Source organism: Ranitomeya imitator, chromosome 7 (genome assembly GCF_032444005.1).
Source record: "Ranitomeya imitator isolate aRanImi1 chromosome 7, aRanImi1.pri, whole genome shotgun sequence".
In the NCBI taxonomy this organism is placed as follows: domain Eukaryota; kingdom Metazoa; phylum Chordata; class Amphibia; order Anura; family Dendrobatidae; genus Ranitomeya; species Ranitomeya imitator.
In genome coordinates this window covers 155,551,651-155,570,042 of record NC_091288.1, presented here as the reverse complement: position 1 = coordinate 155,570,042, position 18,392 = coordinate 155,551,651, and the positions used below count along the sequence as shown (strand labels likewise).

At 44.9% G+C, this 18,392-nt stretch overlaps 1 protein-coding gene across 1 annotated transcript in view; it reads left to right on the top strand.

The window, feature by feature from the left end:
* RHBDF1 (rhomboid 5 homolog 1) overlaps positions 1-18,392 on the top strand; it is a 236,502-nt gene that overhangs the window by 178,763 nt on the left and 39,347 nt on the right. Inside the window, exon 10 of the mRNA XM_069733937.1 lies at positions 601-675. Coding sequence (XP_069590038.1) covers positions 601-675 — 75 coding nt within the window. The remainder of the gene's footprint in view (positions 1-600; positions 676-18,392) is intronic.

Genomic DNA, 18,392 nt, shown 5'->3' with positions numbered 1-18,392 from the left:
GGCCCCCTTATTCACCTGATCTGAACCCCATTGAGAACTTGTGGTCCCTCATAAAATGTGAGATCTACAGGGAGGGAAAACAGTACACCTCTCGGAACAGTGTCTGGGAGGCTGTGGTGGCTGCTGCATGCAATGTTGATCGGAAACAGATCAAGCAACTGACAGAATCTATGGATGAAAGGAATTGCTCTCTAGTATTATGTAATGTAGTGTGCAGCAGTAAGAACAGTAGGAGCTGTCCAGCTCTGCGGGGAAGTGAGATGGAGCAAGGTAAAGTGTATTCTACTTGATTATACGTGGCACCGAGTACACCACCGGTATATATGGTGGATACTCGGTTATCTCATTCATTCATAATCACTTGCGCCAGTAAAACACTCAGTAATTTCACTAGCCTTTATCTCAATTTGATTTGTTTTGCTCTCTAATATGATTATCATTCTCCGAGCTGGAAGACAGTACTATGTCCCAAAGTGTGGGCGGCTGAGCATCATTGGTTTCCTCAAACTAAATTTTTTTAGAACTAAGAATATATAGATTTTTTAATAAATATTTGAAAAATTCCTCAATGATGATAATTTACTCTATTTCAATCTGTAGGTTCTAAGAAATAAAGGAGTTTACGAAAATGTCAGATATGTCCAACAAGAAAACTTTTGGATTGGACCAAATTCAGTAAGTGACAAATTATTATTTTTTTCAAGGCGATTCGTTCCCAAAGCGGAGCATTCACTGCTGTGGAAATGATCATAGTTGATACTTCTGCCTTTCTTATCATTTGCCAGAAAATGCAGTATGTAACCTTAAAGGGTGGTCTGAAATCCAAATTATTTCTTTTCTAAATCCCTATCTATTTGACGTCATAATATAAATAATTTTCCAATACACTTGAATTAACCCCTTTCTGCCAGCTGACGGAATAGTACGTCAGCTGGCAGATCCCCTGCTTTGAGGTGGGCTCCGGCGGGGAGCCCACCTCAAAGCCGCGACATGTCAGCTGTTTTCTACAGCTGACATGTGCGCGCAATGAGCGCGAGCGGAATCGCGATCCGCCCGCGCCCCATAACTAGTTAAATGCCGCCGTCAAGCGCTGACAGCGGCATTTAACTAGCGCTCCCGGCCGCGCGGCCGGGTGTCCTCGCACTGCTGGCCCCGTCACATGATCGGGGGTCAGCAGTGCATTGCCATAACAACCAGAGGTCTCCTTGAGACCTCTATGGTTGTTGATGGCCGATTGCTTTGAGCGCCACCCTATGGTCGGTGTTCAAAGCAACCCTGCATTTCTGCTACATAGAGGTGATCTGTGCATCACCTCTATGTAGCAGAGGCGATCGAGTTGTGCATGCTTCTAGCCTCCTATGGAGGCTATTGAAGCATGCCAAAATAAAAAAAAAAAAAAAAAAAGTGATTAAAAATATAGAAAAAATAAAAAATATATAAAAGTTCAAATCACCCCCCTTTCGCCCCAATCAAAATAAAACAAAAAAAAAATCAAACATACACATATTTGGTATTGCCGCGTTCAGAATCGCCCAATCTATCAATAAAAACAAAGGATTAACCTGACTGCTAAATGGCGTAGTGAGAAAAAAAATCAAACTGCCAAAATTACGTTTTTTTGGTCGCCGCGACATTGCATTAAAATGCAATAACGGGCGATCAAAAGAACATATCTACACCAAAACGATATCATTAAAAACGCCAGCTCGGCACGCAAAAAATAAGCCCTCACCTGACCCCAGATCACGAAAATTGGAGACGCTACGGGTATCGGAAAATCGCGCAATTTTTTTTTTTTTTTTTTAACCAAACTTTGGATTTTTCACCACTTAGATAAAAAATAACCTAGGAACTCGTAATGACCTGGAGAATCATAATGGCAGGTTAGTTTTAGCATTTGGTGAACCTAGCAAAAAAGCCAAACAAAAAACAAGTGTGAGATTGCACTTTTTTGGCAATTTCATCACACTTCGAATTTTTTTCCCGTTTTCTGTTACATGGCATGGTAAAGCCAATGGTATTGTTCAAAAGTACATCTTGTCACGCAAAAAAATAAGCCCTCACATGGCCATATTGACGGAAAAATAAAAAAGTTATGGCTCTGGGAAGGAGGGGAGCAAAAAACGAAACTGAAAAAGCGGAAAAAGCTCCGGCGGTGAAGGGGTTAAAAATACCCTATCATCTCTTAGCAGCTTTTCTCTGTTATTTTTTTCTACTTCCTTTTTGAAGACGCTTTGTTTGAGAATCTCAGTCCATTCTAGGATACTCAAGCGAAGTTCTTCAGGGGGCAGAGGCAGCGGTCCCTGCTCCTCCCTCAAGCAAAGCGTCATCAGGGATATTTGTTTCAGGGGTTGGGCTAGTCCCTGAGCGCAGAGCACTGTGTGATGTGCATAATGACAGCAGTAACAAGCCAGTAACAGAGCATGTTGTCAGATTACCCGATGTGAAGAGACTAGCGGTGCCCCCGCAAGTGACATCACATCGGGTAATCTGACAGGATGAAAATTTGGATTTCAGATCACCCCTTTTAAGCTTTATTATTTGTTATCTCGTACACATGGCTGTTTTGTAGTCATACATTCAATGGGACTGGATCCCGTGCGATCCATGGTCAGTGGTAAAGCTGCAATATTTCTAGATTTTCAGTTTATTTTAATCAATAAATTGATTTTTAAAAAATCTAGAGAGCGGGAGAGATTATGTAGAGAAGATGACTTTTTATGCAAACCATACCTATCTTCTGAATATGTACGTTCTACTTCATAAACATGACATATGGCAGACTTAGTATACATTGCATTGTTTAAACTGCATAATTTAGGATTCTATGATTGTGCGCTCATCTACATTTTTTCTGCTCCGAACGGATCGAGATTGGACTGACACTGTAGCTTGAATGTGCTTGTGCAGTGATTGGATGTGATTTTTAGTGGACCCCTGGTTTTAAAGATGAACTGTCAGCTCTTCTAAGGCTTCTTTCACACTTCCGTCATTTAGGGGCCGTCGCAATGCGTCGTTCTGTGCAAAAAACGCATCCTGCAAAGTTGCCTTCAGGATGCGTTTTTTGCACATAGACTTGTATTACTGACGTATCGCGACGTATGGACACACGTTCCATACGTCGTGCACTGGATGCGTTGGTATTTGGCGGACCGTCATAGTGAAAAAACATTCAAAGGAACATTTTTTCGTACGTCAGGTCCTGTAATTCCTACCGCGCATGCGCTGCCGGAACTCCGCCCCCTCCTCCCCGGGACTTTAGAATGGGCACCGGATGTGTTGGAAAAACCCCATGCGCTGCCCACGATGTGACAAATTTTCACAACGTCCGTCGGTACGTCGCGCCGATACTTTGTGACGGCCCCGTACCGACAGAAGTGTGAAAGAAGCCTAAGATGTCACTTTAACTAAATATTTGCATTATTCAAGAGAATAACAATTCTGGAGAATTTTAGAACTCCTTGTTATGTTCCTCTGTTTTTCCTCCTAAAATGCATAAACAGATTGGTGTAGAATGTGCTACATATTAAATAAACTTTGCATCAGTTCTAGTAGTGTCATAGTATGTAGACACACATCGGGCGTGAACACGGACCGAAGAGGGCCGCTGTGCAAGAACAGTATATGGGCTCCTTGGAGTCCCATAATTTGTCTTTCAGAAGCTTTTCGCTGCTTTTGAGGTAGAGAGTGGGCCCCTGGTTGCACTGATGGTATGTTTGCCCCTGCCGCACACTTTATTGCTAAGGTCATCTATGTTAGGTGTCGAGTTCCCGCCGCTGCACACGGGGAATCTTGAGCCATTTCCGCTGTAGTCTCCCATTCTCCTTCAGCCGCAGTGGAGCCTGCTCAGCAGAGACGTTGGTCCCAGCGTCTGGCTCAAGCTGATACTGTGCGGCTAGTTACTGCTGTCCTTCCAGGCTCAGCCATTGTAACCAGTACTGATCACCTGCGAGCAGGCGTCCCTGGGACTAAGTCCTGCTTTTCTTCTTCTAAGCATGCCCAAGGGATGACCTCTCATTGGAGGTCAGGGGTCACATGCTCAGGGCCTGTAGCAGCTCCTATTGGACCACTAGGAAGGTCCTGGAGAGCTTCCGCTATAAAAGGTTTGCATGGCCGCACGGCCATGCACTAGTATAAACTTATTATTGTGTGTGGATGTATGCCTGTCGATGGATGAAAGCTCCGAATCATTCCCATTCCTAGTGTTGTTGACTGTTCACGAATGGTGGAAGCTACCTAGTGCCTGACAGTGCTATCCCGCACAGCTAGCACACGATAGTGTCTGATAGCAGTGACCGCCAGTGTGGCGCCGTGTGCTAATAGTGCGCTTTCCTGGCCCAAGTCTGGGTGGTTAGTGGCATCCGCCAGAGCGGAACTGCACGCACCCTTGTGCAGTAAATTATTAGTTCTGGTATTCTCTGACACCCCAGTAGTGGTGTCGAGCACAAGAGGTCTAGAGGAACTCTTTCCCTGAGTCTTGGGACAGAGTTCTGTGACTCTTTGCTTGCGCTCTTTGTGCGGTACCGCAACCCTGTGACGCAACAGGGTTCACTTCCTTCCTACTGGGTGAAGCTAACCCGTGTGTGCATCCACATTATACCGCCATATAGTCCGTCATTGCTCAGCAGCAGGTTCCATCTCTGCACGGTGGATCCCGGGCTGCGAACGCACCTTATACCATCCTTATAATTATTTGGTGCGTTACGCTAGCCCTAACAATCTGTTAGTGGATATTAGTTATATAGAGTATTTCCTGTTCTTGAGGGTGTGATATGTCTACATGTTACATGGATAGAGGTGGTACTATAGGAACATTAATGCAGATTACAGTTAATTGCTGAGGTCCCAGCAGTTAGACACCATTTGATCGCATAAAATCTCTTTAAAGGGAATCTGTCATCTCCGAAAATGATAATACACACACCTGCAGATATAGTGGTAATCTGCAAGTAAATACATTGAAAATCTGTTCTGCACACTTATGCTGCAGAACAGGCGGTCAGTGAGTGTGCCTTGGTGTGATTACAGTGCTCACTGTATAGTGAAGGACGACTGTAAGGCCAAGGTCACACTTGATATCTCAATACCTGGCACTCGGGACCAGAGCGTACGGCTGCATGTATTTTTATGCAACTAAACACTCTGGCCGCTGTGCCGGGTATTGAGGCGAGAGAGTCGCGCGAGTTTCTCGCTTCAATACCCGGCACTGCCGCTGGCACTTGGGACCGGAGGTTTCAGCTGCATAGAAATACATGCAGTCCCGAGTGCCAGTTATAGAGGCGCGAGTTTCTCGCATTGCACTCGCAAGTGTGACCCCGGCCTTACAGCTCCCCTCATCGCCCGATGACAAGACGTGAGCAGCTGCAAGGAGAATATAACGTCATTTTCTCCCTGTAGCCTCTGCTCCAGTAAGGCAGCTAGGCATGACAAAAATTCTATTTACATGCAGATTACTCAGATTACTACTTTATCTGCAAGCAAATAGCATTTTTGGAGGTTAGAAGGTTAAGTTTAAAAATAAACTTTTTATCTATTCCTTTTGTTATATACCATGAGTTAAAGCCGTTAGTGCCCAGATGCTATTATACCATGAGAAATCCTGGGGCTAAAGTGCTGGTTATAGGTTTCTACAAACACCACTGCATAGGTGAAAATGAGAACAGTCTAAATTTTATTTAATGGGTTTGTTCACTACCCAGACTACTTTTTTACATTTTATATTCCACAGTGTAAAATAAAAATAATACATGAGTAGTGGACTATCCTTTTAAAGATTTGGAACAATTAACATATGAGAATGATTGATTGTGTTAGGTTCACGGTGTCCTGAAATGATCTTTTTGTTTTTTATTTATTATTGGCATGTAGACATTCTCTGAAATATTTGCAATTAAGGAATTAATTTAAATGTTTTGTTACAAGAACTGACAACTATGTTTCTTGGTAGAAATATTTGGGACTCTGCCAACTTGAATGAATTTGGATGCGGAGAGAACCATTTGCTCCATAAGCATGCTGTCTAAATTTGACATCCCTTTATTGTATGCAGAAGAGTCAATACTATGTTATTTTTATTGTTTTAGAACAATATATTAATACTTTCTATATTGAGCTGGTTTCATGCAACCTAATGTACAGTGGCGTAACTACAAAGTTATGGGCCCCGGTGCGAACTTCCAAATGGGGCCCCCCCCTTCCCTTAGAAACGCCTCGGACTGTTGCCGTGCAGGAGGAATCTCCTGCACTGCAACATGGTGTTGGGTGCCAGCACAGCCCACACAGTGGTATATCCAGCATAGCCCTCACAGTGGTATATCCAGCACAGCCCGCACAGTGGTATATCCAGCATAGCCCTCACAGTGGTATATCCAGCACAGCCCGCACAGTGGTATATCCAGCACAGCCCTCACAGTGGTATATCCAGCACAGCCCGCACAGTGGTATATCCAGCATAGCCCTCACAGTGGTATATCCAGCACAGCCCGCACAGTGGTATATCCAGCACAGCCCTCACAGTGGTATATCCAGCACAGCCCGCACAGTGGTATATCCAGCATAGCCCTCACAGTGGTATATCCAGCACAGCCCTCACAGTGGTATATCCAGCACAGCCCTCACAGTGGTATATCCAGCACAGCCCGCACAGTGGTATATCCAGCATAGCCCGCACAGTGGTATATCCAGCACAGCCCGCACAGTGGTATATCCAGCACAGCCCTCACAGTGGTATATCCAGCATAGCCCTCACAGTGGTATATCCAGCATAGCCCGCACAGTGGTATATCCAGCACAGCCCGCACAGTGGTATATCCAGCACAGCCCTCACAGTGGTATATCCAGCATAGCCCTCACAGTGGTATATCCAGCACAGCCCGCACAGTGGTATATCCAGCACAGCCCTCACAGTGGTATATCCAGCACAGCCCGCACAGTGGTATATCCAGCATAGCCCTCACAGTGGTATATCCAGCACAGCCCGCACAGTGGTATATCCAGCATAGCCCTCACAGTGGTATATCCAGCACAGCCCGCACAGTGGTATATCCAGCACAGCCCTCACAGTGGTATAGAGCACAGCCCACACAGGGGTATATACAGCACAGCCCACACAGGGATATATAGAGCACAGCCCACACAGGGGTATATAGAGCACAGCCCACACAGGGGTATATAGAGCACAGCCCACACAGGGGTATATAGAGCACAGCCCACACAGGGGTATATAGAGCACAGCCCACACAGGGGTATATAGAGCACAGCCCACACAGGGGTATATAGAGCACAGCCCACACAGGGGTATATAGAGCACAGCCCACACAGGGGTATATACAGCACAGCCCACACAGGGATATATAGAGCACAGCCCACACAGGGATATATAGAGCACAGCCCACACAGGGGTATATAGAGCACAGCCCACACAGGGGTATATACACAGCACAGCCCACACAGGGGTATATAGAGCACAGCCCACACAGGGGTATATAGAGCACAGCCCACACAGGGATATATACAGGTCGTAGACACCGGCATATTTAAATGCGGCTGCGGCACTGGCGGGGGGAGGGGGAGGAACAGTGCAGCGGCTCCCATTGTCTCAGATATAGGTACAGCACCTACAATAACTCCAGACCAGAGCCGAATGATGTGACCACACAGGGGGTACACCTACAGGTCCAGGGTACTACATTACAGTGGGCACAGACCTGAGCCATTACACACTATGCTGGGCATAGTACGGGGCACTGATCACTCAGGAGTCGCACTAATGATGTGACCACACAGGGGGTACACCTACAGGTCCAGGGTACTACATTACAGTGGGCACAGACCTGAGCCATTACACTCTGTGCTGGGCATAGTACAGGGCACTGATCACTCAGGAGTCACCAGTATGAAGACCCCTAGTGATCACTGTGTCACATCAATTCCAGGACACCAGCCTTCTCATGTCACCCATTAGCAGCTCACCCTGGCCCCCACACTGTGGAGGTGGCAGAGCAGTGAGCGGGCAGGTGACGGGATATACAGTGTGTGCCACCCAGCTCCTGTCACTGCCCGGCTGCGGACCACCTCCCCCACTACAACCCGAACTTTTCCCCAGCACTCACTCATAGCTGGAACAGGACGCGGTCTCGACTGCTCCCTCCGTAACACTCCGGGACTCCCGGCACTGCACTACCCTAGCTGGACATCCCCGCTCCTCACACAGTCTTCCGGTCCACCCGCCTCACTGCTGGGGGCCAACTTCCGCATCGCACAGGGACAATGGTCCCACCCAGACGTCACCAGCCACGCCCACTGCCAAGGCAACGGCTCCTCCCATTGGCCCACTACTGGCACCAGCTCTTCTGGCATTTGCCAGAAGTGCCCGATGGACAGTCCGACCTGCCGGCCCCGGGCCCCTGACCTGCTGGGCCCGGTCGCAATGGCGACCACTGCGACCACGGTAGTTACGCCCCTGCTAATGTACTTAAAATGTTCCTAGTTTACATTGTGAAATTACTGTGACTGTTCTTTGTCCTGCTCCTATTGATGACACAATCAGTCATGTAATATCTACATAAACATTAGACACCTATGCTATTGTAATGTGCAATTATAGTGCTGTCTCTTTATATCTACTATATAATTGTCTAAGGGTCACTTCCGTCTTTCTGTCCTTCTGTCTGTCTGTCACGGATATTTATTGCCAGACAGTCTGTCAAGGAAATCCAAGTCGCTGATTGGCCGCAGAAAAAAAGCCACGACCAATCAGCGACGGGCACAGTCCAGAAGAAAATGGCCGCTCCTTACTCCCCGCAGTCACTGCACGATGCCCGCATACTCCCCTCCAGCCACCACTAACACAGGGTTAATGCCGGCGGTAACGGACCACGTTATGCCGCGGGTAACGCACTCCGTTACCGCCGCTATTAACCCTGTGTGTCCTCAACTTTTTACTATTGATGCTGCCTATGCGGCATCAATAGTAAAAAATCTAATGTTAAAAATAATAAAAAAACAAAAAACCTGCTATTCTCACCCTCCGTTGTCCGCAGAGCCGGCCGCCATCTTCCGTTCCCGGCGATGCATTGCAAAATTACCCAGAAGACTTAGCGGTCTCGCGAGACCGCTAAGTCATCTGGGTAATTTCGCAATGCATCCTGGGAACAGAAGATGGCGGCAGCCGCGCGCTCATCACCTGCGCCAGATCTGAAGGTGAGTATGTTACAACTACAAGGGGCCCTCGGATCCGAAGGTGAGTGTTTATTTTTTTATTTTTTAACCTGTCACATACGTGGCTGGGCAATATACTACGTGACTGGGCAATATACTACGTGGCTGGGCAATATACTACGTCGCTGTGCAATATACTACGTGGCTGGGCAATATACTAAGTGGCTTTGTGCTGTATACTACGTCGCTGTGCAAGATACTACGTAGCTGGGCAATATACTACGTGACTGGGCAATATACTACGTGAGGGGCAATATACTACGTCACTGGGAAATATACTACGTCACTGGGAAATATACTACGTGACTGGGCAATATACTACGTGGCTGGGCAATATACTACGTGGCTCTGTACTGTATACTACGTCGCTGTGCAATATACTACGTCACTGGGCAATATACTACATCGCTGTGCAATATACTACGTGACTGGGCAATATACTACGTGGCTCTGTGCTGTATACTACGTGATTGTGCAATATACTACATCACTGGGCAATATACTACGTGGCTGGGCAATATACTACGTGGCTCTGTGCTGTATACTACGTCGCTGTGCAATATACTATGTCGCTGGGCAATATACTACGTCACTGGGAAATATACTACGTGGCTGGGCAATATACTACGTGGCTCTGTGCTGTATACTACGTGATTGTGCAATATACTACATCACTGGGCAATATACTACGTGGCTGGGCAATATACTACGTGGCTCTGTGCTGTATACTACGTCGCTGTGCAATATACTATGTCGCTGGCCAATATACTACGTCACTGGGTAATATACTACGTGGCTGGGCAATATACTACGTGGCTCTGTGCTGTATACTACGTCGCTGTGCAATATACTATGTAGCTGGCCAATATACTACGTCACTGGGAAATATACTACGTGGCTGCGCAATATACTACGTAGCTGGGCAATATACTACATCACTGGGCAATATACTACGTGGCTGGGCAATATACTAGGTGGCTGGGCAATATACTAGGTGGCTGCGCAATATACTACGTGGCTGGGCAATATACCACGTGGACATGCATATTCTAGAATACCCGATGCGTTCGAATCGGGCCACCATCTAGTCTACTATATATTTGTCTAAGGGTCACTTCCGTCATTCTGTCTGTCCTTCTGTCTGTCCTTCTGTCTGTCCTTCTGTCTGTCCTTCTGTCTGTCCTTCTTTCTGTCACGGATATTCATTGGTCATTGGTTTTTAACCTGTGACATACGTGGCTGGGCAATATACTACGTAGCTGGGCAATATGCTACGTGACTGGGCAATATACTACATGGCTCTGTGCTGTATGCTACATCGCTGTGCAATATACTACATGGCTCTGTGCTGTATACTACGTCACTGGGCAATATACTACGTAGCTGGGCAATATACTACGTGACTGGCCAATATACTACGTGGCTGGGTAATAAACTACGTCGCTGTGCAATATACTATATGGCTCTGTGCTGTATACTACGTCACTGGGCAATATACTACTTAACTGGGCAATATACTACATCACTGGGCAATATACTACGTGACTGGGCAATATACTACGTGACTGGGCAATATACTACGTGACTGGGCAATATACTACGTGACTGGACAATAGACTACGTGACTGGGCAATATACTACGTGGCTGGGCAACATACTACGTGGCTGGGCAATATACTACGTGACTGGGCAATATACTACGCGACTGGGCAATATACTACGTGACTGGGCAATATACTACGTGACTGGGCAATATACTACGTGACTGGGCAACATACTACGTGACTGGGCAACATGCTACGTGACTGGGCAATATGCTACGTGGCTGGGCAATATACTTCGTGGTTGGGCAATATACTACGTGGCTGGGCAATATACTTCGTGGTTGGGCAATATACTACGTGGCTGGGCAATATACTACGTGGCTGGGCAATATACTACGTGGCTGGGCAATATACTACGTGGCTGGGCAATATGCTACGTGGCTGGGCAATATGCTACGTGGGCTGTGCAATATACTACGTGGACATGCATATTCTAGAATACACAATGCGTTAGAATCGGGCCACCATCTAGTAAAATAATAACAGTGCGACTTTATGTAACTTTATGAAGGTCCTATATTTCCAATTACCGGTATGTGCCATTCACCCAAAATATAAACTAGAAGTTAATGTTCCTAAGTCGTGGTGTTTTATGTCTTTAGCTCATATTCATCCCTCTTAGAACATTTCGCTTTTCTAACCTCTGTTTTAGTAAACATGTAAACACAGCATCTTTTTTTATCTTTTCTTTGTTCTTTTCTTCTAATATTTCCCTGTAAAACTTAAAAAATAATTTTACAATTTGGCATAATTGCTGCCATTGGGTATATCCCTACTCAGTCTGATACTGTAAGCAACACTTTTTATGAGGATATTTTACAAACAGCATTAAAATGGATTAGGTACTGTGTCCTGTGCTCAGCTGCAGCTTATCTCATCTGTTATTTTCCTATGAGTCACTTGAGTGCTATTCTTCACATTCTTAAGTTCTTTAAAAGTTTTGCATATCTTAATCTGTCATGCCTGAAATGTTTGTTTTATATTGCCAGTAAGGCTTAACCATTTCATGACCTGATCTACCTTTAAACATTTTCTATCTTTAAAATATAGCAATATAGGCAAAAAAATAAGAACTGTACATGTGTGTTGAAAACCTTCCTGTCTCTTCATGTAATGGCAAATCAGTATTTGTTTAGTTCTCCAACTTTCTTGCCATTTCCTTCAAAACCTGTACAAGTGTGCCTAGAAGAAGTTATGCTATTGTGAAGACAATGAAGACACCAAATACTGATTTGATTTAGATTTCTCTTTTGCTCGTTCACTTTGCATTTTATTAATTGTTAAAAATAAACTATCAAACACTACTATTTTTACCTTGGCTTTTTTCCCCACACATGCCTAAAACGTTTGCACAGTACTGTATATATTGTCTTATCCTCCTAGTGATATGTTTTCTCTAGGGCAAGGATACCCATTGCTGTTTTGTTGCTGCTCTTTGCTGCAGTTTTCAGGAAAAAAAGCTACAAAGCTGTGATGTTCTTACTAGAGTTTGCATCCATCGGATCATAACCCTGCAAACCTCTTAGAACAATACTATCTAGTTACACTATACTAAAAGTACAGAACACTGTTCTCTTGCATGTTATTGCAGCTCAACTTAGAAATGCCAGATTAGTAAGAGAAATATCTGTATTACAAAATGTAGGCATTGGACTTCGATAACTGAGATCGTCTATTTCAGGTGTTTGTAGAAGAATTTTATTTGTAATTCTTTTTGACTGTAGAAGGTATATACCGTACATATATATACTGTTAGGTCCAGATCTGTTTGGACAGTGACTGAATCTTAATGATTTGTGCTCTGCATGACACCATTTTGTATTTACGAGGAAACAACTGAGATGCAAGTGTAGTATAAACTTTCAGGTTTAATTACAGGGGTTGAACAAAGATATCCTGTGAAATGTTTAGGAAGTGCAACCATTTTTCTACAAAGTCTCCATATTTCAGGGGCTCAAAAGTAATTGTAGAAATTACCTTTGCCAGAAATAAAATGTTCAATATTAAGACTTTGTAGAAAATCCTTTGAAGCCAATAACTGCCTGAAGTCTGGAAGCTATGTACATCATCAAATGTTGTGTTTCATCCTTTGTGATTCTTTGCCAGGCTTTTACTGCAGCTAACTTCAGTTGTTGCCCATGTTTCTGTCCTAAGTTTTGTCTTAACCCCTTAGTGGCAGAGCTAATTTTGACCCTAATGACCAGACCATATTTTTTAAATCTGACCACTGTCACTTTCTGTGGTAATAACTCCGTAACGCTTCAACGAATCCCACTGATTCTGATATTGTTTTCTCGTGACATATTGTATTTTATGTTAGTGTAAAATTTTCACAATTTTTTTTTTTTTTTGCCCTTAAATCAGATAGTTATACCACACAAAATAATAAATAAATAACATTTCCCACATGTCTACTTTACATCAGCACAATTTTTGAAACATAATTTATTTTTGCTAGTTTGGAAGTTAGAAGGATTAAAAGTTGACCAACAATTTCTCAATTTTCCTACAAAATTTACAAAACCATTTTTTTAGGGACCACATCAAATTTGAAGTAACTTTGAGGGGTCTGTATGACAGAAAATACCCCAAAGGGACACCATTCTAAAAACTACACCCCTCAAAACCACATTCAATTAGTTTATAAACCCTTCAGGTTCTTAACAGGAATTATTAGAATGTGGATGGAAAAGAATGAGCATTTTGTATTTGTTCACAAAAATGTTGCTTTAGCCCCAAATTTTTAACGTTCACATGGATAACAGGAGAAAATGGACTTAAAATTTGTTGTGCAATTTCTCCTGAGTGTGCCAATAACCCATATGTAGGAGAAAATTACATATGGACATATATCAGGGCTCGGAAGAAAAGGAACACGATTTAACTTTTTGAACGCAAAAATGGCTGGATTCGACAGAGGACACCATGTCGCGTTTTGGAGAGTCCCTGATGTGCCTAAACAGTGGAAACCTCCAACAAGTGACACCATTTTGGAAACTACACCCCTCAAGGATTTTATCCAGGGGTATAGTGAGGATTTTTAGCCCAAAGGTACTACACAGAATTTGATGACATTAGGTCATCATATTGAATAAATCGTCATTAGTGTTGAACGTAGTGCTCGCCACTCGAGTTTGCATCTTGGTGCTCGGGTATGCACCAAGTATCACTGGTGCTCGAGCGACGCCGATGCAAACTCGAGTAGTGAGAACTTGTCATTTTTTTTTAACTTTAAAAAGAAAACCTAGCCCAACCCCAACTGTTGTGAATTCTGTTGTCGGGCTCCCTCCTGTGGTCATGAATGGTACTTCAGCTGGTTCTGTCCATGGACTTCCTCTGGTGGGTGTTTCTGAGTTTCACAGGTGACGAGGTTAATTCGTTAGCTGCTGCTCTATTTAACTCCACTTAGATCTTTGCTCCATGCCACCTGTCAATGTTCCAGTATTGGTCTAGTTCACTCCTGGATCGTTCTTGTGACCTGTCTTCCCATCAGAAGTTCCAGCTTGTATTTCTTGGGTTTGCTATTTTTCTGTCCAGCTTGCTATTTAATTTGTTGTCTTGCTTGCTGGAAGCTCTGGGACGCAGAGGGAGCGCCCGACTCACGGTGCGGAGGGTCTTTTTGCGCCCTCTGCGTGGTCTTTTTGTAGGTTTTTGTGCTGACCGCAAAGTAACCTTTCCTATCCTCGGTCTGTTCAGTAAGTCGGGCCTCACTTTGCTAAATCTATTTCATATCTGTGTTTGTATTTTCATCTTTACTCACCGTCATTATATGTGGGGGGCTGCTTTTTCCTTTGGGGAATTTCTCTGAGGCAAGGTAGGCTTTATTTTTCTATCTTCAGGGCTAGCTAGTTTCTTAGGCTGTGCCGAGTTGCATAGGGAGCGTTAGACGCAATCCACGGCTATTTCTAGTGTGTTTGATAGGTTTAGGGATTGCGGTCAGCAGAGTTCCCACGTCCCAGAGCTCGTCCTTATTATCAGTAACTATCAAGTCATTCCGTGTGCTCTTAACCACCAGGTCCATTATTGTCCTGACCTCCAGGTCATAACAGTACAGGTGGCCGTCTTTTGTCGCGTGATGTGCGTTCTTTTGTGCAGTCCTGTGGGACTTGTGCTCGGGCTAAGCCCTGCTGTTCTCGTGCCAGTGGATTGCTTTTGCCCTTGCCGGTCCCGAAGAGGCCCTGGACGCATATTTCTATGGATTTTATTTCGGATCTCCCCGTCTCAAAAGATGTCGGTCATTTGGGTGGTTTATGATCGCTTTTCTAAGATGGTCCATTTGGTACCTTTGTCTAAATTGCCTTCCTCCTCTGATTTGGTGCCATTATTTTTCCAGCATGTGGTTCGTTTACATGGTATCCCGGAGAACATCGTTTCTGACAGAGGTTCCCAGTTTGTTTCAAGGTTTTGGCGATCCTTTTGTGCTAGGATGGGCATTGATTTGTCTTTTTCCTCGGCTTTCCATCCTCAGACAAATGGCCAAACCGAACGAACTAATCAAACTTTGGAAACATATCTGAGATGCTTTGTTTCTGCTGATCAGGATGATTGGGTGTCCTTTTTGCCGTTGGCTGAGTTCGCCCTTAATAATTGGGCCAGCTCGGCTACTTTGGTTTCGCCGTTTTTCTGCAATTCTGGTTTCCATCCTCGTTTCTCTTCAGGGCAGGTTGAGTCTTCAGACTGTCCTGGTGTAGATACTGTGGTGGACAGGTTGCAGCAGATTTGGACTCATGTGGACAATTTGACATTGTCCCAGGAGAAGGCTCAACGTTTCGCTAACCGCCGGCGCTGTGTGGGTCCCCGACTTCGTGTTGGGGATTTGGTTTGGTTGTCGTCTCGTTATGTTCCTATAAAGGTTTCCTCTCCTAAGTTTAAGCCTCGTTTCATTGGTCCGTATAAGATTTCTGAGGTTATCAATCCTGTGTCATTTCGTTTGGCCCTTCCTGCTTCTTTTGCCATCCATAGTGTGTTCCATAGGTCGTTATTGCGGAGATACGTGGCGCCTGTGATTCCATCCGTTGATCCTCCTGCCCCGGTGTTAGTTGAGGGGGAGTTGGAGTATGTGCTGGAGAAGATTTTGGATTCTCGTGTTTCGAGACGGAAACTCCAGTACCTGGTCAAGTGGAAGGGTTATGGTCAGGAAGATAATTCCTGGGTTTTTGCCTCTGATGTTCATGCTGCCGATCTGGTTCGTGCCTTTCATTTGGCTCATCCTGGTCGGCCTGGGGGCTCTGGTGAGGGTTCGGTGACCCCTCCTCAAGGGGGGGTACTGTTTTGAATTCTGTTGTCGGGCTCCCTCCTGTGGTCATGAATGGTACTTCAGCTGGTTCTGTCCATGGACTTCCTCTGGTGGGTGTTTCTGAGTTTCACAGGTGACGAGGTTAATTCGTTAGCTGCTGCTCTATTTAACTCCACTTAGATCTTTGCTCCATGCCACCTGTCAATGTTCCAGTATTGGTCTAGTTCACTCCTGGATCGTTCTTGTGACCTGTCTTCCCATCAGAAGCTAAGTTCCAGCTTGTATTTCTTGGGTTTGCTATTTTTCTGTCCAGCTTGCTATTTAATTTGTTGTCTTGCTTGCTGGAAGCTCTGGGACGCAGAGGGAGCGCCTCCGCACCGTGAGTCGGTGCGGAGGGTCTTTTTGCGCCCTCTGCGTGGTCTTTTTGTAGGTTTTTGTGCTGACCGCAAAGTAACCTTTCCTATCCTCGGTCTGTTCAGTAAGTCGGGCCTCACTTTGCTAAATCTATTTCATCTCTGTGTTTGTATTTTCATCTTTACTCACCGTCATTATATGTGGGGGGCTGCCTTTTCCTTTGGGGAATTTCTCTGAGGCAATGTAGGCTTTATTTTTCTATCTTCAGGGCTAGCTAGTTTCTTAGGCTGTGCCGAGTTGCATAGGGAGCTTTAGGCGCAATCCACGGCTATTTCTAGTGTGTTTGATAGGTTTAGGGATTGCGGTCAGCAGAGTTCCCACGTCCCAGAGCTCGTCCTTATTATCAGTAACTATCAGGTCATTCCGTGTGCTCTTAACCACCAGGTCCATTATTGTCCTGACCACCAGGTCATAACACCCAACCCTTGTCTAACCTCAACCCTAACCTTAGCCTAACCTGAACCCTAACCCCATCCCTAATGGCAAAGATTGAAAGAAATACAAATTATAAAATAAAAAATGTAATCTGACTAAGAGGATGATACGGGCATGACATACTAATTACTGTCTTTTGATCACTGTGATAAGGTCTACCACAGTGATCAAGAGAAAGCAATAGAAAAAATCCCCACTGTAGCCGGGTGCTGGCTGGCAGATCTTGGCGGGTGCACTTCACTTGCGCTTGTCTTTTTTTTTTGGGAAGAGTTAGCGGAGGGCCAGGGATGCAGCTGGAGGGATTGGGGGATGGTGGCAGTACCGGGGTTGGGCTCTCTCTTGTATATCATGTATATCATGTCAGAAGAGAGAGAAATTATTTTTATACATGATTGTCGTTGGTCATTGAATAACGGCAATCACGTTATCGGGGACTGGAAAAAGCAGCACTGATCGCGTTCTCCAGGGTCTCGCCTACCCATGGTAGCTGAAACCCTGGAGAATTTTCAGCGCTGGGGGGGTTTATGCCCTTATTCCCAATTGCCATTTTAAAATGGCAATGAGGGAATAAGGCCCCTTAACGACCATCGTTTTAATGCTTATAAGTCGTCGTTAAGGGGTTAAGCATGTGAAATGCATGGTTGCTGGGGTTGAGATCTGGTGATTGTCTCGGCCATTGCAGAATATTCCACTACTTTGCCTTAAAAAAAAACTCCTGAGTTGCTTTAAAAGTATGTTTTGGATCATCGTCCATCTGTAATTTTAAGCGCTGTCCAATGAACCTTGTATTTGGTTGAATATGAGCAGGAAGTATAGCCCTGAACACTTCAGAATTCATGCGACTGCTGCTGCCTTTAGTCACATTATTGATAAACATTAGTGACCCAGTGCCATTGGAAGCCATGCTTCCCCTTGAAATTACACTGCCTTCACCATGTTTTACAGAGGATATGGTGTGCTTTGGATCATGAGCCGTTCCAAGCCTTCTTCATACTTTCTTCTTCCCATCATTTTGGTACTTTAGTTTCATCTGTGTAAAGAATTGGGCTGGTTTTAGATGTTTTTGGAAAAGTCTAAACTGGACGTTCTATTTTTTATTTTTAAGGCTGATTAATGGTTTGCACCTTGTGGTGAACCCTCTGTATTTGCTCTCATGAAGTCTTCTCTTTATGGTAGCCTTTGATACTGAAACACCTACCGTATATACTCGAGTATAAGCCGAGATTTTCAGCCCATTTTTTTGGGCTGAAAGTCCCCCTCTCGGCTTATACTCGAGTCATATACCGGGAGGTCAGCAGGGGAGGGGGAGCGGGGGCTGTATAGTTATACTTACCTGCTCCTGGCCCGATCCCTGCAGTCCCTGGCTTCCCCGGCGCTGCAGATTCTTCCTGTACTGAGTGGTCACATGATACCGCTCATTACAGAAATGAATAGGCGGCTCCACCTCCCATAGAGGAGGAGCCGCATATTCATTGCTGTAAATG